Source organism: Orcinus orca, chromosome 9 (assembly GCF_937001465.1).
Source record: "Orcinus orca chromosome 9, mOrcOrc1.1, whole genome shotgun sequence".
NCBI lineage: Eukaryota > Metazoa > Chordata > Mammalia > Artiodactyla > Delphinidae > Orcinus > Orcinus orca.
This window is the reverse complement of record NC_064567.1, coordinates 69156820-69183211: the sequence shown is the minus strand read 5'-3', so window position 1 is coordinate 69183211 and position 26392 is coordinate 69156820. Positions and strand designations below refer to the sequence as shown.

The following is a 26392-nucleotide window of genomic DNA, read 5'->3' as shown; positions in this document are numbered from 1 at the left end:
GAAATAAATCATTTTACTCGGATCTTATTCTTCAATGGCAGTGTCCTCATTTTAACAAAATGTTGAAGAAGTATGTATGTTTAGGGTAATTTTTTCAGGATGGGAAGATGGGAGCCAGCATTACAAAACGGCACAATCCAAAAGCCTTGGCTCTATGCCCATCTCATGAGTCTTCACTTCTTTGAATTTCAGATTCTTCATCTACAAAATGAGACAATGGGGAGGTGGGAAAAGAGGCTATAACCCTTAAGGTGTTTTCCAGTACTACAATTTTTTAAATATAAATTTAAAAGCAAATTCCCTTAGCTATAAGAATATATACATCTATCTACTTATTTTCTTAAAATATATCTATTTCTATATAGATATATATATATCTATAGAAATATATCTATTTCTATATTGTCGATTTCTATGGAGATCTTCATATTTTATCTATAGCATATAGAGGTAGAAGATGATATAGATAGATAGATAGATAGATAGATAGATAGATAGATAGATAGATGGTAGATAGATATTCATACTATGTATTCTTAGGAAAATTCTGTGGAAGGTAGTTTTGGACTCCAATTGCACGTGTTCAATCTCATCTAAGCCTCAATTCCTGTTGTATCCCACGGTTGTGCTACAATCTGAAGATTTCGAAAACTGCTAATTCTCTTTTGTTTTATTGACTTTTTGCTTATCTGTTTGTCTTCCATATCAGATTTGCCATGGAGAAGATTTCAGTGTCAGCATTCTTGCTACTTGTGGCCCTCTCCTACACTCTGGCCAAAGAAACCACAGTCAAACCAGGAGCTAAGAAGGACACAAAGGACTCTCAACCCAAACTGCCCCAGACCCTCTCCAGAGGTAGGAGTCAGCTTCTTGTCGGCCTCCAGTTATACTCGATTGGTAAAGATTTAACACTCAGAGCCGAGAGTTGTGTGCTGAGCATATTTTTTATGTGTTGGTTCTAGATTGATACAAGTTTATCATTGTTTCTGCTTTCTCTAGAGGTTTTTGCTCTTCTTTAGCATCAAGTATATACTGATCCCAGCTTTACCAGTGCTTTTCAACAGCTTTGGACCTGAGAATATAATCACTTTAAATATACTGGTTCATTTTGTTCTAGGTTGGGGCGATCAACTCATCTGGACTCAGACATATGAAGAAGCTTTACACAAATCCAGGACAAGGTAAAGACAAGTTTTACAGAATTCCCTCAAAGCTCTCAAGAGCACCATCTAGTGATCTTTAGCTACACATGAAATCCTACTCATTAAAGATGATCCAATCTCTCTTTGTCTCTTAAAGCAATAAACCCTTGATGATTATTCATCACTTGGACGAATGCCCACACAGTCAAGGTAATTTATACTTCTAAATATAATTTCCTTTATAGGCTTTTAGCTCTAGGGCCAGGGTCCAGCTCACTCATCTTTACATCCTTAGCACCTAGCACAGCTGAATTTAAAAGAATATTTTATGCAGTAAAAACATATTTTAAAGTAACTTCAAATATTTCCAGTTTGTATTAGCCATTGGTTCAAATTTTGAAAAAACAAGCTCTAGAATTCATCCTTGACTTCTTGTTTTCTCTTACATCTTATATCCAATACATCAGCAAATACCATTGCTTTATCTTCACCATCTATCTGAAAGCCAGCATCAGCCTCATGGGCACACCACCTGTGCAGTCACACAGGACCCAGTGCTTAGTAGGTTCCTATGCTTGTAAAGCTCTCTTGTTGCTGTCTTAAAATTCGTAATCATTTTTGAACAAGAGGCTCCATATTTTCATTTTGCAATGGGCCCCATATATTATGTAGGTCCTGCCCAAATCCAGCCACCTCCGATTGCCTCACTGCTACTGCCCTCATCCAGACCAAGTTTAGATCTTGCCTTGATCTGTAACAGGCACCCACCTGGTCACCCGACAGTCAGTTCTCCACACGGAAGCCATCATATCCTAACACCCATGTGCTCAAGTGGCTTCTCATCACAGGTTAAAATTAAATCCAGATTCCTGATCATGGCCCGAATGGCTGGACATGACCTGGCCCCTGGCTGCCTTTCCTTTCTTACCACTCTCGCCGTGTTTTCCCTCCACTGCATCTAGCCTGGCCATTGTGCTTTCCCTCAAAGCATCCAAACCCATTCCCAGCTCAGGGCTATTGCTCTTGCAGTCCCCTCTGCCATGTGTGACATATCCCTAACATCCTAGAATGCAGCACCTTCTCATTTCTATGTCACCTCCTCAAAGAAGTCTACCCTAACCACTCTGTAGCTTTTAAACCTCTTGCTTTGCTTTATTTTTCTTCAAAGTACTGTTATCTCCACCTAAAATTATTTCCTTGTTTATGACCTGTCTCCTACACAAGCATTTGAGCTCTATGAAGGAAGCACATTATTTTTTTTTCCCCCACTGCTCTATTCCCAGTACATGAAACAGTCCTGCCACATAGTAACCACTCAGTAAATATAGGTTAAAAAAATTAAGGGATGAATGAATGAATGATTGGATGGGTCAGCAGTGAAGCAAAGCTAGTCAATGGCCTAGATATTACTTCACTAACCATTTGCAGAAAGGGCGGAGTTGAATATTGTATTACAAATACAGTTCAACTTCAAATCCAATGGAGAATAATGGTTTTAACTGGTGATGAAATGAATGCTTAACAATCTTTTCTTTACATTATAGCTTTAAAGAAGGCATTTGCTGAAAATAAAGAAATCCAGAAATTGGCAGAGCAGTTTGTCCTCCTCAATCTAGTTGTAAGTTTACTCTTCATCCTGCCATTTCTCTGTGGCTTACAATTTGAAATGGATGGTTCGTTTTCCCTGTACATCTTAGTCATACTGCATTAACGGGGATGTGCTCCAAATATCTCATCTCATAGATTACAATGAGGAAAGATTTTACTTCTTGCATGTCTACATTTTTATTTAGCAATTAATAATTTTAAGTTGTCTGACAAATACTCTCCTGTGGTCCAGAATTTCTCTGCTGCTGTAATAAGTGGAACGTTTTTGTCATTAAAAATTCCTTGCTGTGCCCCTTTCTCCTGCAGTCCTGGCTGCTCTCCACCCATCCTTAGTCCGTGTGCCGTCTCTCCCCAGAAGAGATGGCTCTCCAGGCATCCAAATCTAATCCTTCCACACGTGCTGTGGCCTCATGCTTTCCCGTCCTACTTCACCATCACCACCCCTCCTGATGGTCAAGCTTTCTGCCTTTACAAGTTCTTCTGCTTGGTATACAAACGGTATCCACTTTCCTTCCGAGAGCAAACAATCAGTAAACTACTCAGAAAACTACTCTCCCTAACTGTATGTCCCTGAAGCTTCTCTCTGTCATCCAGGTTGACAAGTTGGCTTTTTCAAGGGGCATCCACGCCAGCGGTTCTTCCTCACCTCCCTTCCAAGGCACCGTTTCCTCTTTCTACCCCTTAATATGAGTGACTTCATGAGTCTCTACTTGACCTACTTCTCTTTTTATATTTTATATTCCCTATGGACAGTTTCATCGGCCATTAATCAATGCCTGCTTACCGATAACTCCCACATCTTCCCCAAACACGCAACAGCTTCCAACCTATGCACACAGCCTAGTTCCAGAAATCTCGTAATCAGCTTCAACTCGACACGTTCAACACTGAATTGATCAGCGAGGCCCAGGTTTTTCAAAAAGCTCTTTTTTCTCTATTCCTTATTCCATTAGAGTGTTATTCTAGATGTGAGCCTCCCACTCACCTCCGGCAGTCAAGAAGCCCTGCGGTTCTAACTTTGAGATATTCCTGCTATTGGTCACTTCCGTATCAGTTGAGGACCGCTGTTTTAGCGTAAGAGTTTTTCACCTTGCCTAGCTTATTGCAGTATTACTAAGTGGCTCCCTGCCTACAAAATAAATCCCATCTAATCCCACATGATTGTCGGGGGTAATCACTCTAAAAATCAAACTGCAATCATGGCGCCTCTAACACCCCTCCAGTGGTTCTTTTTTTCTTAATACTTTTTCTTTTTATGTGATAAAAGTCACATAATATACAACATAGTATTTTAACCAGATTTAATTGTACAGTTCAGTGGCACTAAGTACATTCACATTGTTGTGCAACTCTTACCATCGTCCATCTCCCGAATTTTTCACCTTCCTAAACTGAAGCTCTGTCCCCGTTGAACACTAACTCCCCATTCCCCCCTCCCCCCTCCCCACACTGTCCCCCTTTGTCCCCTGGCATCTACCAACGTACTTTCTGACTCTATGAATTTGACTACTGTAGGTACCTCACATAAGTGGAATCAAACAGTATTTGTCTGCCCCTAATGTATACTGGAATGCATTTCTAAGGTTAACTTAATATGTGTCCTACAAACAGATTGGACCTTCTTTTTTCTTCCCCCTGTGCTATATAGTAGGCCCTCACCAGCCAGCTACTTCATACGTAGTAGTGTACATTTTTATGTCAACCCCAATCTCCCAATCCGTCCCACCCCCCTCTCCCCACTTGGTGTCCATACATCTGTTCTCTATGTCTGTGTCTCTATTTCTGCTTTGCAAATAGGTTCATCTGTACCGTTTTTCTAAATTCCACATATATGCGTTACTATATGATAGTTGTTTTTCTCTTTCTGACTTACTTCACTCTGTATGACAGTCTCAGTGGTTCTTATTTATTTATGAGCAGACGTAAACACTGTGGCATGGTGTGCAAGGCCAGTCACAAGCCAAGCTAGAAGTAGCTAGCTTTCACAAGAAAGCTAGAAGTAGCTTTCTAGCATCTTCTCTCACTACCGCCTCAGGTATCCCTATCATTTAGTCCCATCCAAACACTTGGTTATATAGTGTTAGGCCTTTCCTCTACCTTTGTATAATCTTCCCCCCTCCACTGCCTGGAGTGACCTCCTTTTCTATATAACTGACTCCTATTTACTTTTTAAAGATTCCTCTTTACCCACTTCAGAAAGTCCTAGCGGAACCTGCAGATAAAGCTAAATGTCCTGCTCTGGGCATCCAATGCACCTGTATATCCTTCATCATAACATTTCACCCCCTGGATCCTAAATATTCCTTTTCCTACCTGTATCTCCCTGTTAAACAAAGAAAATTAAAAAATGATAAATGGATAAACGAATTCTCAAGATAATCCTGTTTTTGCAGATTCTCTAAAAATGACTTTCTTTTTTTTTTTTTTTCATTATGCTAGCTCCTCCTACCTCATCCAAGCTCCTTCCCCAAACACTGTATTCCTTCCAAATTCTCCCTTACTGAGTTTTCTGGCTCTTTGTTCACCACATGCATCAGCTTTTTACCTCATGTTCTACCTCACAGTCTGCTCTGTCTTATTATTTCATGCATGTAACTTGCCTCCCCATCTATATTATAAACTCTCTGTGTTAGAGATGTGCCTTATAGTGTCTTAAGATGCCTAGCCCAGGGCTTCCCTGGTGGCGCAGTGGTTGAGAGTCCGCCTGCCGATGCAGGGGACACGGATTCGTGCCCTGGTCTGGGAAGATCCCACATGCTGCGGAGCGGCTGGGCCCGTGAGCCATGGCCGCTGAGCCTGCGCATCCGGAGCCTGTGCTCCACAACGGGAGAGGCTGCAACAGTGAGAGGCCCGTGTACCGCACCAAAAAAAAAAAAAAAAAATGCCTAGTCCAGGAATGGACACACTGTTTTAACAAGTTTGAAAATAACTGAAGAATATAAACAAACTGAAAGCTGCTTTTTTTTAAATCTTAGTATGAAACAACTGACAAACACCTTTCTCCTGATGGCCAGTACGTCCCCAGGATTATGTTTGTTGGTAAGTAAAAGTGACAATGAGATGAAACACACTCTGAACATTACACAAGTGCCGCCACATCTCTGCCTCTGTCCTCCACACCGTCACGTGCTGCTCCACCATGGCCAAGGCCACGACAAAGCTCTACTGGGGAGGTTTAACTTTCAGCTTCACAACCTATTTTCATTAGGAAATGCAAGCTTCTACCTATTTCCATACATGACATTTTTTCTTCATCTGCTAATTCTAACTTCTCATCTTCTGCCACAAGTACACCTGAGAAAGAAGCACCCTGTTAACTGTTTAAACGTATTAATCATTTCCCTGAATTGTATCAGGTCTGTAAATATTTAATCAGGCAAACTTTTGATTCCTGTGCTGGATTTTTCTTTCTGACATTTTCTGATCATTATTTCTAGGCAAGTTATGAATATGGGCTCAAAGAAACAAAAATCAAAGGAGACATGCTCCTTCCGGCCACTGGTACTTTTCACGTGCCATTCCCTCTGCTGGAAAGCTTTTCTGCTTCCCCCCTCGGTACCCCCAGGTCACCTGGTTAATCACTGTCATTCACTGACCTGCTCAAACTCCCACGATGTGCTCTTGTGGCACCATGTTCCTCTCAATGGTCACTCTTTCCTCAGTTTTAATTTTGTATTTATTGGGTGATTGTTGAATAAATATTGCCCCCCATGTGGCAGGGACTAGATCTTCTTCAGCTCACCATCATATTTTCATCATGACCCTGTGGTAGGCTCGCAATAAGTATTTGTTAAATGACTGAACAAATGAATTGAGTTTGGCTTTGATCGAAGTGATACTGATAAAAGGGCAATCCATAATTAAATCTGTCACATAGCAGAGCTCACTCTGATCGAGCAGATCACCTCTGTAAGGCATCCAAGTTCACACTAACCTATAAAACGGGGGCAAGAAAAAGTGAAGGGAGAAAAGGAGGAAGGCTGAACTAGAGCTAATCTTACAGATTTGGTTTTGTTACGATTTAGAAAATTTAGACCCTTCAATGAAAGGGCCCTTATAGGTCATCCAGTCACACCCTGTGCAGGAATTCTTTTCAGAGTGCTCCTGTCTAAGGGCTTTTTAACCCCCGTTCAATTCCTTTCGTCATAAGAACTAGGTCCCAGGCAGCTTGCTCCTTCCGGCTCAGTAGTTCTCCACGAGGCCTGCACATGTGAATTGCCTGGAAGATCTTAAACGTCAAGCTGCCCAGGTTACACCTCAAACCGATTAAATCAGAATCTCAGTGGCTAGGACGCAGGTGGCAGTCTTTGAAAGCTCTGCAGATGACTCCACTGTGCAGCTGAGGCTGTAAGCCAATGCTTGGGAGGTGAAAAAGCTTTTCTGATGTCACTGTATTATGAAGATGAGACCCTGTGTCTGTATCCTCTACACCGAGCAGAAGTAGAGTAGGTCTTAAGTCTTTCTTGAACAAATGAAAGTCCTGTAATTTAAGTCTGCTGGTCCTAGTCCAACATTCTGAAACGACAGGGATTGTCCAGCAAGTTCAGGTGACAGACTTGGCATCCATGTGGCTGGGCCTCATCTTTCCTCCTCATCTAATTCTCAGGACACGGCCCATAGCCTCCTCCAATCACTTATCTCAAGGCAAGGTTGCTAGGCCTTTGCATATCCTACTACCTCCCTTCTGGATGCATCTTATTTATACCTGTTTTTTCCTCATTAACTGATAACTTCAAGTAAATATAAAACACACACACAAAAAAAAGGATTTAAACCTTTAGGAATATACGTATAAGGCAAGATGCCTAAATCTCTATTTTTAAAATGCAGCTACTTAACAATAAAGTAAAAAAACTACACACTTATTTCACCTTGGCTGGTCTTAAGGGCTTGCATTCTTTTATTCATTTAAAAAACAAAACAAAAAAAAAACTTTGGTTTGGAAAACTAGCATTTGATGTGAGTTCCTAATTATCCAGGTTGCTCTTGGTAACATATTTCAATTACAATATAATCATTTCAAAAATTTAAAATAATTCTTTAGTAGAGAATGCCAATGTTTTCACCAAAAAAACAAAATACCATCCCAAGAATGTATATTATCCTATTTTCAGGTTACTATAGATAGGACAGCAGGGTTCTTAACCTTTTCCACAAATAGCACTGCACGGCTGTTGAATGCTCCGTTTGGCTTTGGGTACCAGCTGCAGAGGCCAGGTTGCAGACTGGATGGAGTAGAATCTCATCCAGCAGGACACATTGTGTTCTTTTCATGGGATGTGGATAAACATGTAGGCTTCATCATGCAACAGGGGTTATTTTGAAACATAGTACTCCATTCCCTTTGGCTTTTTCTTTGTAGACCCATCCCTGACAGTTAGAGCCGACATCACTGGAAGATACTCAAATCGTCTCTATGCTTACGAACCTTCGGATATGGCTCTATGTAAGTGTTACCTCCTTTGAACATCTGTTTCACTGCTGTACTGGAAGGAGAGCTCACATGGGGAGGGGAGAAAAAGCTGTGCTCAGAGACCCCAGAGAACCAGTCTGACCCTAACTGGCCTTGTGTCCTCCAGCAAATTACATTCAAGCATTGATCTCACTTTTTTAAAAACTCAATTAAAGATGAGTTATTTAGATTAGGTATCTTTTCCTCTAGGAGAATCCTAGGACCACATTACCTCCTTTTCAGGTTTCTCTTAGGCTCACTTAACTCCTTCTACCACAGACCTGAGCGCAACAGTAATCGTACCATTACAATAGCAATAGTAGCAATCTCAATGCTTTGTTCAATGCTTTTCTCCAAGTAACAAAAGTGAAATCATTTAGTCCAGCTTATTAAAGTTGAATTCAAGTTCAATTTTAAAGATCAGTAGGAAAGATGGTTCCAAATATTTGCCAAGATACTGACTTCCCCTGGGGTCGCCATAACATGAAAAAAAAAAAAAAGTGTGAGACTCAAGGCAGATGAAGAGCCTCAATGGGAGACTGTACCTAGCTGTGACATCTAATTAGTCCTTCTGGGAAGAAAATTGAGTCTTGTCATAAGAACCAATTCACTCAATGACTAGTGACTATGTAGACCTGCACTGCCCAATATGTCAGCCATTAGTCACATGTAGCTGTTTTAATTAAGGTTTTAAAATTCAGATCCTCAGACACGGTAACCACATTTAAAGTACTCAGTGAATAGGCACTGACTATTTTTCATCATCACAGAAATTTCCGTTGGGTGGCACCAACCTAGAACGTTATGCTGGGAAGGATTATGAGGTTGTGTCTGGGCAGCAGGAAAGAATGTCCCGGTCCATTATCAATGTCTCCAGTAGGTTCTGGGTGCGCCAAGGGAAGCACATTCCAAATGTATTGACCATTCTTGAGATAACAGTATAGATCTTAATAAGACTTTGGGTTCCTTAAAGGCAGGTATTCCGCACAGGTAATATCACCGTGCCTTGTAAAAAAAGGCAGTTAATAAACATTGGAAGAGAACTAGATTATAATAATAAAAGCCGTTTCACATACTTTTAGAAAAAAATTTACAAGGTTCCCAACATTCATGCTATATCTATCAATGTGATTTCTGATGATGTGCTGATTCTCATAACTTTTTCCCACATTAGTGCTTGACAACATGAGGAAAGCTCTCAAGTTCCTGAAGACTGAATTGTAGAGAAAAAACAAAATCTGCAAGCTCCTCCCTTTGTGTTGGGCCTTGAGACTTGGAACCAGAGGAGATTTTAGAAGACTGTGGAGAAGGCAGAAGCACTGGTGAACCTACTGATTAGATGATGGGTTCATGTTACAACAGCTTTTTTTAAAATTTTGTCTTAAGTATACATGCATGAAAACAATATCTTATACTACGATAGTGAGCCATGATTTTTTTAAAAATAAATCCTTTTAGGGGTGTTCAAACTGTTCTTTTTTCCCCCAATTTGGTCTTTCACAGAAAAGCTATTCTGTTCGTTCACCAAATAGGATTTTCAGACACACAAAATGTTCCAAAAGAGGACAAGACAAACCTAGTTCAAGCAACAAAGCCCAAAAACAAAGTTATCATCTCATCTCGCTACAGTTTCTCACTGGGTGACTAAAAGTAGACATGAGCTTGAACAACAGAAGTATCAAACAATACGCTCTAGTGTGAAAGAATATCTACAAAGGCATCCCAGGAAAATCAATACCTAATTGAAGACCCCTCCTCACCCTGGCCAGAAACCCCAATGGACACTCTTGAATTTAGCAATCCAGTTTTAGTTTAGATTTTGCTCTCTGAGAAAGCCTCTGGCAGGTAGCTTTCTCCTTCAGAAGACTAATTTTGTAAAAAAAAGTTCATTCAGGGCTTCCCAGGTGACGCAGTGGTTGAGAGTCTGCCTGCTGATGCAGGGGACACGGGTTCGTGACCCGGTCTGGGAAGATCCCACATGCCACGGAGCTGCTGGGCCCGTGAGCCATGGCCGCTGAGCCTGCGCATCCGGAGCCTGTGCTCCACAACGGGAGAGGCCACAGTAGTGAGAGGCCCGAGTACCGCACAAAAAAAAAAAAAAAGGTCATTCAAAGAACATCTGTATCCTTAAACACACCCTAATGAAATTGTGAAAATTAAACTCATAATATATTTGTTTTCTTAAGGTTTTAGAGTACTGGCCGGGAATAAATTCAGTTGATATGTTCCCATCTTCTTCACCCAAATGTGACCTGCTGGGTCAAGAGCAAAGGGCACTGACATCATGTCCATGGGGTAGAGATCAGAGGTTACTACTTATCTTTGGAAGAGGTGAGAGAGGAGGTGCCATCAGATAGGGGAGCAGTTAACTACTTTTAACTCTTTATTCTGCTGACAAAAGTTAGAACCATGTATTCACTACTTCACTACATATTTACTCTCACGTTCATTGTTAGATAAAATTCCTTTATCACCCCAACCCCACTGCCTTCTTTGGTCCCCGAATGGCTGCGACAGTCTGTGCAATGCTTTGTCTATTGGTTATCTATTGCTTGTCTTAATTAACTTTGTTTGTTTGTTTGTTTGGATACAGGCTTTTCTGAATGGCATTATTAACTTTCCCCAGTTAATACTTTTTAAAATACTTTTCCCTCACACAGTACCGTCAAAGAGCTCTGCAACAGAAACCTATGTTGTTGATTTAATGACATATAAATTCTCAGCAAAAATATCACCAGAGGGACTGGGTGCCCTCCTTGTAAGTAGGTAAGCTACATGTACTTAAAAAGGTAAAATGTCCCATTTAGAAAGCTCTCTGAGGGTTAACTGGAGGAAAACAACAGTTTCCACGTGTATAAACAAATATTTTGAATGACAACTTCTAAGCTCTTCAGGTTTCCTTTATTGTACAGCAAAATAGTTTTTTTTTTAAATTGGGCTGATGTGAAATAAGATTAAATCCTTAAAATTTATTGAATGACATGCTATTTTAGCCACCCATATACTTTTTAAAATATAAATACATCTCTGAGAAGTCAAATGTCAAGGCTGCAAGGAAAATGAGTCTCCCTTAGAAAAGTGACAAAGCAATAGTCATTAAAAAAAAAAATTGATCAACTTTGACCCAGTCTCCTCTACTTCTGAGAATTTGTCCTAAGAAAATCATTCAAGAGAAACTGTTCTGTGAAGATGCCAATGGCAACATTATCCAAACATACCCAAAGAAAGGGGCCACCTCCAAATCTAATGAATATATAATTAACACAAAGTGCACTATGTTGTCATCTATAAGTTATAAACATCACAGAGAAACAAAAAGCGTAAATGAAAAAGAATTTAAGAATTTCTATGCTATAATTGCAACTACAGGACATGTGTACTTAACAAAGGTTAGAAAGAGAAGTTGCAAACATAAAAATGGTTGTTTTAAGCTCATGGAAATGTTTACAATGCCTGCTCTTTCTACCAAACCCTTTACTGTCATCTCACAATCTTTCTTTTGTGTTTAAATAAATTTAAGTGAGAGCATATCTTGAGAGAGAAATGGAAGAATGCCTTAAGACTAGAGTATTATTTTGAACAGCTGAATTAAAATGTTGGTAACCTAGGGGGGATGTAAAATGGTACAGCCACTATGAAAAAAATATAACCGTTCCTCAAAAACCAAATACAGAATTACCATACAATCTGATAATTCCACTTCTGAGTAGGTACCCAAAAAGATATCTGTATACTCACATTCACAGCACCATTGTTGACAATAGCTGGGAGGTAGAAGCAAACCAAATAGCCACTGATGGATGAATGTGTAAACAAAATGTGCTTTACATAGAATAGAGTATTCCGTAGCCTTTAAAAGAAGGAAATTCTGACATATGGATGAACATGGAGGACATTATGCTAAGTGAAATAAACCAGTCACAAAAGGACAAATACTGTCTGATTTCACTAAGATGAGGTATCTAGAGCAGTCGAGTTCATACAGATAAAGTGGAATGGTAGTTGCCAGCAGCTGAGGGGAGGGACGAATGAGGGGGTTACTGTTTAACAGATACAAAGTTTCAGTTTGGGAAGATGAAAACCTTCTAGAAATGGATGGTGGTGACAGTTGTGCAACAATGTGAATGTACTTAATAACACTGAACTACCTATGCACTTAAGATAGTTAAAATGATACATTTTATTCTATGTATATGTTACCACCTTAATTTTTTTTTTATCAGTTTTATCTGAGGGTAGGAGGGAGAGGACTAACTTTGAAAAATGAGTAACAAAAGTCATCTGTAAAAGTCATTTACGTAGATGATCAACATACCTGACTAAACCTTTATTACCTGTTTTAGAACCGTGGTCTTCTTCAAACGATCACCTATAACCAGCTATCTCTGCTTTGGTTTTTTGCTTGTTCGATGCCTTCAGTAATCCTAAGTAGGTACTGAGGTCCTTGTATTTAGTATTCACTGTTGAGAATGGGAGCTGGAGGGAGAAGAGAAAGAGCTCGGAGGCAAGCACGAAACTTTCCAGCACCCCACCAGTGAGGCAGACTTCAAAGTCCAGATGAAGTCAGCCTAACTCATTAAGAGGCCACCTGTCAAGTTGTGACGTCATCGACCTGTCAAAAGCAAGATCCCAAAAGTAAGCAGAAATGGTTTCACCCTCCAAGTGATGTCAAAGTCCGTTCTTCGACATATATTTTCACTCACAGGGAACTCCCTCAAGCCCTTCTTTGAAAATGAATTCCAAAAGCTGAGTTTCCTCAGCAGAGGAGAGGACCGGAGAAGCAGCCTGGCACATGGTATAGGGGGGGCTGCTCTTCCCCTTTCCCATTGTTTCAACGACTACAATTGTGATCATGACATTCCAGATAAACTTCAACATGAAAAGCTGTGGTCTCTTTTCTCTTTTCTCTTTCTCCCTCCCTCTCCCTCTGGAGTCAGGTGGAGGTGTGGGGTGAAGGGCACTGCCCCTTTAAAATTGTTTAGAAAACATTCATTGAAAACCCACCTTGTAATTGCATCTGGCATAGAGAGCCTGGTGTAAAAGTTAACTGCTAGACCCAAACATACCAAGTGCAGAACAAATTTACACAAATCCCTTCACTTATCCAGAAACCTGGACAACTTGGTCTTTAACCTTATTGTAATAAAGCAACTGATTGCAATAAAACCTTATTGCAATAAAACAACTGATATGTGAATGATCCTATTGGTATAATCATGATGCCCAAAAGTGGTTTTCCCCTAGAAAATACTATGTAAAAACGTGATTCTAACTTTCTCAGTACCAGCTAAACGGTGAAACAGTTTCATATATTTAGTCAGTGCATTTTCAAAAGGATGAAAAACTCAAACAGGGTTAAACAAATATTTAGAAAAACTGTGGGAGGAGGTTTTTGGCTGAAGAAACTAAGAACTAAAAGCCACCCTTCTGGTTTCTTTTTCTTCTGAAAGGTTCCATTCAGCAGCATATTACTTAGGTTGAACATGCATAACTGGTTTTCACAAACTCACTGTCGCTTAGATAACGCAGTAGCTGAAATGAATTTAAGCTATATGAGCTTGGATTTCCAGAATTTATAACCTAACTTTTTGTTTCCCTTTGTATTAGCCTTATATTTTCTAAAATTTCAACTTTAACATCAAGGCTGACTGGGTAAATGTTCTGAGAAACATTTCTCTAAATGAAATAAGTCCACAGAGAATGAAAGAATTTTTTAAAATAGGTTTTTTGTTTGTCTGCTTTTTAATAAATGCTAGGTTTAGAAGAAAGAAGCTCTGGAGTCTTGAGTTGGCCTTACAGACATTTGTTACCGCTCCAGGACAGACCCTGATTTGAAACGTACCCTCCTCTGAGGACACAAAATGTGTTTGTGGCAACATTTTGCGCACAAGAGGCAGTGGCCCTCCTGTCATCCTGGGATCAGCCTGACCTTGGCAGGCTCACCAGCAGCCATTCGGAACTCGGGAGAGTATTCAGAGTTTAGTAGTCCTAAAGATTCTTGCTTCTCAGTCCCTGGTCTGTAACTAGGGTGACCTAAATAAGGCCATTGCAATTAGAGCACAAACCAAGGCTATGGGTTGGTTCTCTCTGGAACAGCCCTTGCCACATAAAATCATTCGCACCAAGAAGAGTATTCTAGTAGGAGATTCCAGAACTTCATGGAAACTTCAAAATGCAACAAAGCAAACCGGGAAAATACAAAATGCCTTAAAGGCAGACGGAGTCCAAAAATCTCACTTCTTTCATGAGTCACTTACAATCTCATCTTATGGTACAAGTGGCAACACTTATACGGTCGCCCAGAGCTCAATATGAAATCGAAGGAGGGCAGAATACGCCACCCCACAATATGCCTCTTCGGCATTAAGATTATTTTGAGTTGATTATTTTTGAGAAAGAACAGACAGGAGAAGCTCTGAAAACAGAGTAGAAATTTACTCTTCTGTAAGGTAAATTTACACTTAAATCTCCATTTGTGAAGGTGTCTCCTTCTCTGTACCAGGAAGAAAAGGATGATTCCAAATCACAAGAAACTCTTTTATCAATGGCACTGGCTTGAAACTGTTAAAAAACCTTATCCTTATTTACTGTGTCTTTCCTAGTAACCTCCCATAACGGGCTTCCTGACAGCCCCCCTCCCATACACACACACCTTTCTTTTGCCTTTAGCTGAAGATGGTATTTAAGATGATGGCTTGAGCCATCTCGAGGAGTTAATCAGTTTTTCTGGATATTTCCTATGTATACATGAGGTATACATGTTAATAAATTTCTGTTGTTTCTCTTGTTATCTGTCATTTGCTACACGGGGTCTCAGTCAAGAACTCAGAAGAACAGAGAAAAAATTATTTTTCTTCCCCTACAACAGCATGGGAATTGCACCAAGGGAATTTAGTTTTCTTGAAAGATAAGCCAGTCTTCCAGAGCCATGTAAGTGACCCACCCTCAATGCTCTAAAATTCTATAGATTAACTATTTATCCTCTTTCTTGGTCTAAAAGCCATCAAAACGATTACTAATGAAATACCATATACTACATAAAATATAAGACAGGAAATTAGTAATTTTTAGTAACAGGAAAGAACTTTTACATATTTTTCCCCCCAAAATGAGCGACTTCTCTTTTAAAAAACAATTTTCCCTATGGAGAAAATATCAGACACTGAAACATTTCAAGAAAAGATTTTGGGATGACTACTGGTGCTGGAAGTTAATTCCATGGCTGGATTATACACTGAAATAGCAACACTCAGCTCTAGGTCAGTCAAAGGGAACCCGAAGCAAAAAAGAGAAGAATTCCACTTCACTTAATTCATTTATCAATCCTTCCATTACTTTCTTTTAATTCAAACATTCATAGACGAAGAAAGGTTTCCATACTTAATTTTTTAACATAATATACAGAACCACGATACTATTTAAATTCCAAATTATGGGAGATCACATTCAAATACGCTTGGATTTGATGACTTGCTGTGACAATACAGAGAAATTTCACGGAAAAGGTATTTAGAATTTGTAAGATAGTCAAATATCTTTTTGCTATGTGGGCCAATGCATTAATAGTAACTTGATTAAAAAGGCAGTCTTTTGGACTTCAAATTATTATAAAACAATATCAAGATTATACAGATATACTTTCTGAATTTCTCAAACTCATTTCATTTTGAAGGCTGAAGGCAAATGTTACATATTAGAACATTCATGAAACCATTTCTCCTTTGCACTTACCTGTAAAAATCAAAAACTAAACCACAATTTCCTAAAGACCTAGCTATTTCTAGAGTACATTAGTGTAATCAGAAGGACTACTAGAACTAAATTATCACTTTTATGTTAACAATTTTCACCACAACATCTTTCCTAATAAAAGGACAAAAAAATTGGGGAATTTAGATTTCCCTTATTGAACTTAACAGAATAGAATCTCATACTTTCTGGCTTTAATAAACTTCAACTCTTTTTTCCAGTGGGAACTATCTACACAGCACAGTGCCACATACAATTAATTATTCCAGTGAGATGTACATTTAAAGTCACAATATGATCAACACAATAGTGCCATACAAAGTTTTTCTGCAGGTAAAAACGCTAAGAAAGGCCACAGTGGACAGTGCCAGACACTGTGAAAAACAGTAGATTACAAGGTACCACTGAGGTTCAGAGGAGACCACAAGTTTCAGACTTTTTCAGCAATGGAAAAAGAAAAACATTTAGAGAAACATAAAAATATATCATTCACTGTCAATTATGTAATTTTTCATATACTGTTTCCTTAAACAGGCAAATTAGCTTAACTTAGAGGAAATGTACAAGATCAGAATATGAAAGATTTTTCTTGTTTTCTCATCAAAGGAATGCACTAGGATTAGCACGAGGATCTTTCTGGTTCCTGTATCTGTAGGTCAGCCAAACACCCAGGATCTGGAACGGGAAAAAGAAAAGAAGAAAGAGAAAGTAACAGTTGCGTGTATTTATTCAGTTTATCAGCAAAATAATCTGGAACCTCTGAAGCACTTTGTATTATTTGTTCAAAGAGGAAGAGATTTCTTTTTAAAATGTAGTATGGGGCTTCCCTGGTGGTGCAGTCGTTGAGAGTCTGCCTGCTGATGCAGGGGACACAGGTTCGTGCCCCGGTCCGGGAAGATCCCACATGCCGCGGAGCGGCTGGACCCGTGAGCCACGGCCGCTGAGCCTGCGCGTCCGGAGCCTGTGCTCCACAACGGAAGAGGCCACAACAGTGAGAGGCCTGCGTACCGCAAAAAAAAAAAAAAAGTAGTATGTAACCCAAATTAGAGATCCTAAGAAAAAGTAATAGGAACATTGTGGTAGGCTGAATAATGGCCCTCCAAGGTTGTCCACACCATTATCCCCAGAATCTGCAAATAGTCAACCTTACATGTAACAGGGACATTGCAGACATGACTGAGTTAAAGCTCATGAGACAGGGAGATTATCTGGGTGGGCTCTGTGAGGTAATCACAGGGGTCCTTAAAAGAGGGAAGCAGGAAGGACAAAAATCAGAGATACAGCCAAAAGGTGATGTCATGACAGAAGCACTGGGAAGCAGATTCAGAGAGAGAAGATGCAACACTGCTGGCTTTGAAGATGAAGAAAAGTCAAGCCAAAGTCGAGCCAAGGGGTGCAGGCAGCCTCTAGAAGCTAGAAAAGGCAAGAAAAGAGGTTTCCTCTAGAGCCTCCAGAATGAGTCTCCATTTTAAGCTTCTGACCTCCAGAAGTATAAGACGATAAATTTGTGTTGCTTTAAGCTACTACATTTGTGATTACTTGTTAGAGTGGCAATAGGAAAGTGATACAAGTTAGCTAATAAGACTGAAATGTCTTAATAGCTAAAAAATCATAGATTTTGCTAAATCAGAAACAGAGTTTGGCAAAACTTAAGCAATAACAAAAATCCTACAATAAATACATTTTCCAACACAGATCATAAAAAATGTCATAATTCCTACCTCTCCAAGGGAGGGGGACGTATACTTTTAGAAAAGTAATAAGTAGTTATCGTGCCATTTCTCACACCACTTTCACTAACGAGTTAACCAATATAACCTGCCTTTTTTTAAATTGAGAAATGTGTTCATTCTGGTTCTGCTACCTCAAAGTTGATTTATTTAAAATAATCAAAAACTCTTAGACTGAATAAGATGCAAAATTTTAATGGAACAAAATGAATTTCAAATTATATTTCCCGTTTCAGACCTGTGCCAACTTTTAATCTAAATTTTGTTCACTTGACTTCATAACTACTCATTAGCTCTTGAAACTACGTATAGAGAATTGTGGTAAATCTAAAATTTTCTCCATTTACCACAATAATAATTTCTGAGTTACTATAAAACTCATGACTGGCAATGTTTATTATAACATGTAAGGGCTGATGGAACTATGCTTTGTGTTGAATCAAGGAAACATAAGTCTAATTTAAGGAAGTGGAAAGTCTGGTTTGGTGTCTGTATGACGGGGGTTAGGGGGAAGGAATTTACTTAACTATGAAGAGTACTTTGTGACTGGCTCTATTCTTCACATTTCACAAATTCATATAATTTGACCAAAAACCCTATATGATACGAACTGTGAGGGAATTGAGGCATCGAGAGGTTAAATAACTAGATAATAGCTACACAGGTCACGAGTGCCAGAACCAGGATTCAAATCTTGGATCCAAGCTCTTCATTACGTATGTTGTTTCATATGAGAATCAGATGTGTTACAGGCCATTCTCAAGCTAACAACATTCCACCTACCGTTTCAGCCATGCTTGTTATTACAGTACTGAAATACTTACACACCTGTTATCAAGCAGCTACTTCTCTGACACCTCTCAGCCTGCCGGAGCATCATTTCCCTGACCCTGCCTCAGAAATACCGGCACACAGGGAACTTCTGGTTAGAATTTTCGAGTTTGTTAAATATTTTTTATAATCACCCCAGAATACGTGCCGATGGTGTAAGTTACAGTTCTTAGGGGAAACAAAGCTATCGGGTAAATAAAATACTCATAATCTGGAGTCACGTTTTACCAGAATTCCTCCAATTAAGCTGTGATAAAATGAAACAACCTCTTCTTGTGTCCCATTGCTGGACCACTATCTCCTCACACCCAGAGAGAGCATGAAAAGGTCATGCTCAAAATGCAAAAAGATCAAAGTTAGATAATTACTGGATTTTTAGCTTACAAAGGTGCTCATGATGTAAAGATTTTCAAGGGTAACTTTGACCCGATCATAAACTCTGCTGACTCTAGAACCTACACCCAGGATGCAAGAGGTCACCAGAGTACAGTTCTATGAAATGTCTACACGGTGTGCAAAAGGCATGTCCTTTGTTATTTATTTTATATTTATTAAATATAGAAAGGCAGAAGGTAATATGACAAAATATTAATGATGATTTCTGAGGAGGTAATTTTAGTTAGTAGATGCATTTACTCTTTCAGCTTCATAATTGTCTGTATTTTCTAAATTTTCTACAAAGCACATGTACTAATTGTTACAACTTTTTTGGGGGATTCTAAATCAATGTTTCTTTGATGGTTTAAATTTATTTTCATGTATTACAATTAGTTCAAAGGAAATCTTTCTATTTCATCTATGTCAGGAAATCACCAGCTAGTTAGTCTCATCCCTTCAAACTCTGAGAATCGCTGATTCTGTGAAATATTGAATAAAATAAAAATTTAAGAAGTGAGAGAGCCTATAAAATAGTCACTATCCAAAAAATATCAGGTTGGATAAATTACTGTTAAAATCGCTAGCTAGGGGGCTTCCCTGGTGGCGCAGGGGTTGAGAGTCTGCCTGCCGATGCAGGGGATGCGGGTTCGTGCCCCGGTCTGGGAAGATCCCACATGCCGCGGAGCGGCTGGGCCCGTGAGCCATGGCCGCTGAGCCTGCGCATCCGGAGCCTGTGCTCCGCAACGGGAGAGGCCACGACAGTGAGAGGCCTGCGTATCGAAAAAAAAAAAAAAAAAATCTCTAGCTAGGTTTCAAAAGGACATGGTGTATAAATTCAGAGCAGGACTCCATGAAAGAACACCTTACAAATCTAAGATCCATGAGTTTATATTCTTCAATGATTAATATTTTAGAAGACAGCGGGGGCTGGGAGGGATGAATAGGCAGAGCACAGAGAGCATTTTTAGGGTAGTGAACATACTCTGTATGATACCATAATGATGGAGATATTTGTCCAAACTCATAGACTGTACAACACCAAAAGTGAACCCTAATGTAGGTTATGGACTTTGTGTGTCATTATGTGCCAATGTAGTTTCATCAGCTGTGACGAATGCACCATCCGGTGAGTCATGGTGACAGTGGGGAGGCTATGCTTGTGTGGGTGCAGGGAGATACTGGAAATCTCTGGACCTTCCTCTCAATTTGGCTGTGAACTTAAAACTGCTCTAAAAATAAATAAATAACCTCCTTTTAAAGTAATTTATGCATAGCTGAAGGCAGTGAGATCTGATGAGAAGAAAATGGAGCTGCTCAAAAGAACTAAATTCTCAAAATAAATCCCAGATATAAAAAAGAAACCATGTGGTGAAATTCTGATCATTACTGACTCTGGCTAATGGAGATTGCTCATTCTGGTTTTTTCCCACCTATATTTTTAAATTTTTATGACAAATTCTTTTAACTTTTAAATCCATGTTTTATTTTAAAAGAAAGAAAGGAAAAATGCACAGGATTGTTTTCAAACGGTATATGCATTTTCTTGAATCAATGCCATGACCAACCCAGAAGTAAGATGACTCCTTCCTGAGAAAAAGTGAAGTGAAAATATGCTTAGAGTAGGAAGGGATGTCAGTGAAAACTTCTTTTGAAAAGTGAATACTAATGAGAATTCCTGGGAGGAATTGCAGGGGGCCCAGGTTCAACCCCTGGTAGGGGAACTAAGATCCCGCAAATGTGGTGAGGCCAAAAAAAAAAAAAAAAAAAAAAGTGAATACTAAGCTTGGTCTTTATCTCCAGTTTGATAATAACAGCCATGTACGGATTTTTCATTCTCAAAGGGAGAAAAAGAAACTGAATTAGAATATACAATATACACAAACATCTATGTATATATAATATGCTATCTTAATCATACATTTTATACATATATATGTAATGTATACATTATATACACAAATTCAATACATGTCACACACACACAATCAAAATGAGAAGATCTAATGTGTAACGTGGTGACTACAGTTGATAACACTGTATTGTACAAGTGTATTGTACAATACAATACTGTACAAAATACTGTATTGTACTGTACAGTCTACTCTCTTGCTAAGAGAGTAGAACTTAAATGTTTTCACCAAAAAAAAAAAGGTAAATATGTGAGGTGATGGATGTGTTAATTAACTTGATAGGGGGAACCCTTTCACAATGTATATGTATATCAAATCATCATGATATACACTTTAAATATCTTACAATTTTATTTGTCAATTATACCTTGATAAAACAAAAAATACATTTTTTTGTATTTTTATATTTAATTATACAGAGAGAAATAAATTTCTAGGCCCAAGATGAAGCTGCTCTTATCCAGGGTGCCACATCAGCAAACCGAAACTTGGGTAACCTTTGTGTCCCTGTAAATGCTCCTCTTGACCGGAAGTGCAATATATTCAGTCAGCCAATCCCCAAAGGCCAAGCCAACTCTGGGCCTTCTCACCCCAAACAAGACTGACTATGTGGCCCCAGCCAATCAGATATTTTCTATTATTCCCTTCCTTATTCTTTAACCTATAAAAGCTCCTTGCCTTCGGCCTTATTTTGCAGTTCTCTGAAAGGAGACTGTCCATGAAGTGTTAAATTTTGTTTGTATCACCTAAACTGCTTTCTTTAATCATTTTTAACATATATAATCAAAATGAGAAAGGGCCTTCTAAACATAAAAATCAACTGGATAAACCATATAGGCAAAAAGCAATAAACTGAACCACATAAAAAGTAAAACCTATACATTTTATTTAAAAACCATGAAAAAGTTAAGTAAATGCAAAAGAAATTGAAAGCAGGACAAAGAAGCCAAGTAGAGTGAGTGATGAGAGGAGGAGGGAGCCAGGAAGGGAATGGAGGAAATAAAAGGTGAGTGGGCAACTTTCTGGGGCGCCTGGGTTTCTAAAAGCACCCGGTGAGCCCCAGCCTTGAGGTCTCTTTTCTAAACAACCTTCTACCCCCGAGGCCCACTCTCCTATTCTTTTACAAAATTCCCCTTTTTTGCATAGACTGAGTTACAGGCGATCCAAAGGTCCTTGATCAGGACAGACAGTAGGTGGGCAATTCACAAAAGAAGTAATACCAGTGGTCCCAAAACACATGAATACATGAATATTTTCAAATTCACTAGTCACATTTCCAAAAGAGCAAACAGAACTGTAATACTATTTTTACCTATCAAACTGGCAAATATTTTGTAAGATAAAAATATCGAGAATTAGTGCTTGAACCAAAAGTTGGTAGAATCTCCCCCAAAAGGCAATTTGGCAATATTTATCAAACTCTTTTAAAATGCCCATATACTGAATGTGTCATCTTTTCCTTCTGGAGGTATACTCTAAAGAAAAACTAGGGAATATAGATTAAAAATATATATATACAAGGAAGTTGACCATGAAATTACTTATTATAGGGACATACTGATGGGGAAATCAAATGTGCAAGAAATTAAATGACACAGTAAACTTCAAATATACAAAACACTTCAGATTTTTCTGATTTCCTTTTAAAGATAAATGCTCATTCTTACAATAGCCTACCATAGACTTCCACAGTTATATGCACAATCTTACTTAACAGCATTATTCTACACATGCTATTCTTTGTTTAAAACAGGTGTGACATGGGCAATTAACACAGCCATCACAGGGGTCTCATCATCTTTTTTTAAGGGGGTATAATATGGGGACTTGTACATCAATAATTTACTCATGTCTACAAAATGACAGCTAACACACACAGCGCTTGCCATTATGTCAGGCATTTTTCTAACTATTACAAGTTTTTACATATACTAACTCCTTTAAGCATCAAAACAACTCTATGAAATAGGGGCTTTCCATTATTATGCCTGTTTGCAAAGCCGAAACAGCAGCAAAGAAAGATTAAGGAACTTGCCTAAGGTCACACAGTTAATAAAGCAGGAGAACTAGGTTTCCAACCCAGACAGTGCATTTTTTAACTATTTGCTCTTGTCTAATAAACTCTAGTTTCACCCGCTCATTATTGACAAACATGAGCTGGCCCAAACGTTTGCTGTTATAAACAATAAACATTCTTGTGTATTCATTTTACATAGTTATATAATTATCTCCATGAAATAAAGCACTGCAAGTAGAATTGATGAGTTAAAGAAAAAAGTTTTAATTTAAATACATATTGCCAATTCAGATGCATCAAAAATGTCCAGAGTTATTGAGTGTTTAATAAAGACAACGAGGACTTAGCATTCCTCAAGAATTATCAAAATAATAGGTGTGTGGTTTTGCTTAGACATTTATATAAATGTATTAATATAGTAAATATATTAATATAACAAATATATGTTATATAGGTAAGAAATTAATAACAACGATTACCTACAGGTTTTAGAAGGCTAGGAACAAAGGGGAGTGCGGATAGGGTTGGAAGGCAACTTTTCAAAGCATACCTATATATAAATGTGTGTATATTACACATTAATAGATATATTAAACAATGTGAATGTCCTACCTATTCCAAAATTATATCTAAAATTATAATTTACCATACAACTCTAGAAATAGAGGAGACCCAAGAGATAACCCAGTCTAACATCTTCATTTAATTTTACATAATTTAATGATCAAGCACTTCACCCTGTATAAACTTAGTGCTAAATCTGTGATGTCTGATTTCGAGCCACAGCTCCTCCTATTACGGTACTAGCTCCCAGTGAAAACATCCATTGATACATTCCAAAAGTTAAGTGCCATGCCCTCTTGCCCTATAAAACAGGAATCTCACGACAAAGCATGGAAGATATTGAGTTATCTGTACATACCTCTGTAAAACTGAAGAAGAGGCCAATGCCGCCAACAAATCTCAAAACTTCTCCTGCGTATTTTCCTATTATTGGAGCGCAGGGTGAGCACTGGTGGCTGCTTTTCACACAGCTCTGTATCGATTTTCAAAAAAGAACTTTTATTTCAAAGTACATTTATAATAAGCTTATTAAAAAAAAAAACACCCACATAAAAACTACTGTCTGGAATATCACATCCAACTGGAGCCATGGCTCTTTAGTAGCGTCCAAAATCGTAAGGTGGCTCCTAAGATTCCCACCCCCAGGGTACGTGCCCTGAAGAACCACCCCTTGAGAGTGGAAGGGATTTGTGAATAATGATGCACTGTCACTCTCGTGTTTATGTGGCATTACATAAGACACTGTCTTAATAAAGTGAAGAGATTTTCACACTGCCTTTGATGCCATGTTGTGAGATGGCTGTAGAGTTAAGACCTGAGCAGCATCTAGGAACTTAGAGACACCAGAAAGAAAATGGGACTTCAGTCCTACAACTACCAGAAGCTGAATTCAACCAACCATAGCTTGGTAGAAGACCCCAAACCTGAGATGAGATTGTAGCCCTGGCCAATACCTTGACTTCATTCTGGTGAGATCCTGATGAACAGAGGACCTAGCTAAGCTATATGCAGGCTCCTGACTTAGGGAAACTAAGACAATAAACGGGTGTTGTTTTAACCACTAAAATTGTGATAATGTATTATATAGCAATAGAAAACTAATAACCCACAAAAGAGGACACAACGAGGGGATGTCCAGCTCAGGGCTCAGCGAGGGGGTAATAGGAGTTTCCCCAAAATATAAACACATGTAAACTTCCCAGGAGAGCCAAGCTCCAAGCTGCAAGTCCATCCCCATACGGGATTGGGCTGGACTTGGGAGGTCAGTGGTCTGGCCTGGGGCAACAGGAAGGCTCTAATTGATCTATCGCTAGCTCAGCTCCCAGAGAGAAAGGGCATGAAGTTGTGATGGGGAAGAAGGGAGAGAGGAAAGAGGGTGGTTCCTTGTGTCCTCCACCCTGGGGATGTTTAGCTGGTTGAGAAGCCCAATTTAGTACAGACCACTCCCCTCCCACCACCCTGATAGGCTTCCAAACCAAGATATTTACTTGCTGATCTGCTGTTATTTCTCTTCCACAACTTGCTCTAGGAGGATTTGACTGGGAAGGAATTAGGGGCAAAGGACCAAAAGCATCCGTGTCTGGCTGGGCCCTGGAATATTCAGTATCCTCAGGATGGATATTTGAGAACAGATAATTGATACAATAGTGTACACGGAATGTAATGCTGGTATATAAAAAACACTTTAAAAGTACAATTCAGCATCAGAAAGTCCACTTCTTCCATGTTAACCATTATTCATCTGTATGCAATACATCTCCAAAAAACATTTTATACTTTGTACTTACAGCCAGACAGGTGTCATTTGGGTTAAAACTTCGGAACCCACAGCAGTTTAAATTTCTCTGGATGTCATTTCGAGCACTTGCTGTATTGTTCCAACCAACTTCCAAAAGCTGACCCTAGAAAACGCATTTAAACATACATTAAAATGTGTCATCCTGGGACTTCCCTGAAGGTCCAGTGGTTAAGACTTCACCTTCCAAGGCAGGGGGTGCAGGTTCAATCCTTGGTTGGGGAGCTAAGATCCCACATGCCTCGTGGCCAAAAAAACAAAACATAAAACAGAAGCAATATTTTAACAAATTCAATAAAGACTTTAAAAATGGTCCACATAAAAAAAAATCTTAAAAAAAAGTGTCATCCCTGCATAAAATGTATAAAGCTGGAGCCTGCAACTCTTAAAACTGAGTGCACCTAATATAATACTCTTTATAAGAGCATCAAAACTTTTCAAAGGGTTACACTTCAATCTGCAACAAAAAGAAGGCGTGATTTCTATCCCAAGAATAAAACGTCTTCACATTCACACGTGATTTAAAAGAAGCACTTAGGTCAAAGGACTAGTTTTCAGAGTGTAGCAAGACAAATTTTCCATTGCCCCAAAAGAGAGACCCATATTCTTCAAACAAATTAGAGTTTGAAGAGAATAATTGCCAGAATGAAACCACAAACATTCTGGAGCAAATGTTTCATTGCATAGAAGTAGGGAAAGACTGGGTGAATATCCATTAGCAGGAGCACTTTTTACCCAGTGAGGGCAAAATCCTACTTCAAGGATGCAGAAAATAGCAACACGTGGTGTTTTAGGGCTGTAAGCAGCCCCACTAAAGCAATGAGGAACAAAAGACTTCAGCTATGTGGAGTGAAATGGCATCCTGAACAAGAAGAAATTATTTTATATTCCAATCATTCCTCCCCCTTTCTTCCTACATGTACTATGTGGTATAATAAAGTAGAAAGAAAAAAAATCTTTGCTTACCTGTTGCTCCTGGTTCAGGGCTAAACAAGCACATGATACGGAAAACTGTACAATAAATACAAGTAAGAGAATAATCATGTACTGAGAATCAAAGTTAAGGATAGCTCTGGAAATGCTTAAAATAACATAAAACAGAGTTACTGGCAACTTCACAACTCCCTAGAAGGAAGTCACCCAGAAAACAGACCAAATGGCACTTAGAGAAAGTGCAAGAAGAATACACGTAATTTTTATTTTGATAATACACTGT

The 26392-nt window shown here is 38.9% G+C and overlaps 2 protein-coding genes across 2 annotated transcripts in view; one reads left to right on the top strand and one right to left on the bottom strand.

Moving 5' to 3' along the window:
* The first annotated feature begins 712 nt into the window (after nucleotides 1–712).
* On the top strand, nucleotides 713–9426 carry AGR2 (anterior gradient 2, protein disulphide isomerase family member). The gene is made up of 7 exons (XM_033399946.2): nucleotides 713–855; nucleotides 1118–1181; nucleotides 1300–1352; nucleotides 2687–2760; nucleotides 5726–5789; nucleotides 8113–8196; nucleotides 9377–9426. Exons 1-7 carry the CDS (start codon nucleotides 717–719, stop codon nucleotides 9424–9426), a joined length of 528 nt encoding a protein of 175 aa, XP_033255837.2. The 5' UTR covers nucleotides 713–716.
* A 6087-nt stretch (nucleotides 9427–15513) lies between these two features.
* The window catches only part of TSPAN13 (tetraspanin 13), a 33916-nt gene continuing 23037 nt past the window's right edge, over nucleotides 15514–26392 (bottom strand). Inside the window, exons 3-6 of the mRNA XM_004263471.2 lie at nucleotides 26143–26223; nucleotides 25169–25282; nucleotides 23740–23853; nucleotides 15514–16626 (exon numbers count right to left, since the gene is read on the bottom strand). Of these exons, the coding sequence (XP_004263519.1) occupies nucleotides 16552–16626; nucleotides 23740–23853; nucleotides 25169–25282; nucleotides 26143–26223 (384 nt within the window). The 3' untranslated portion in view covers nucleotides 15514–16551. The remainder of the gene's footprint in view (nucleotides 16627–23739; nucleotides 23854–25168; nucleotides 25283–26142; nucleotides 26224–26392) is intronic.

Excerpts from the sequence above, each read along its gene's own strand:
- AGR2 (XM_033399946.2), top strand. The coding sequence starts at position 717 with ATGGAGAAGATTTCAGTGTCAGCATTCTTGCTACTTGTGGCCCTCTCC. Across the intron at positions 1,182-1,299 it reads TTACACAAATCCAGGACAAG|CAATAAACCCTTGATGATTA; the intron begins GTAAAGACAAGT and ends TGTCTCTTAAAG. Across the intron at positions 8,197-9,376 it reads ACCTTCGGATATGGCTCTAT|TGCTTGACAACATGAGGAAA; the intron begins GTAAGTGTTACC and ends TTCCCACATTAG.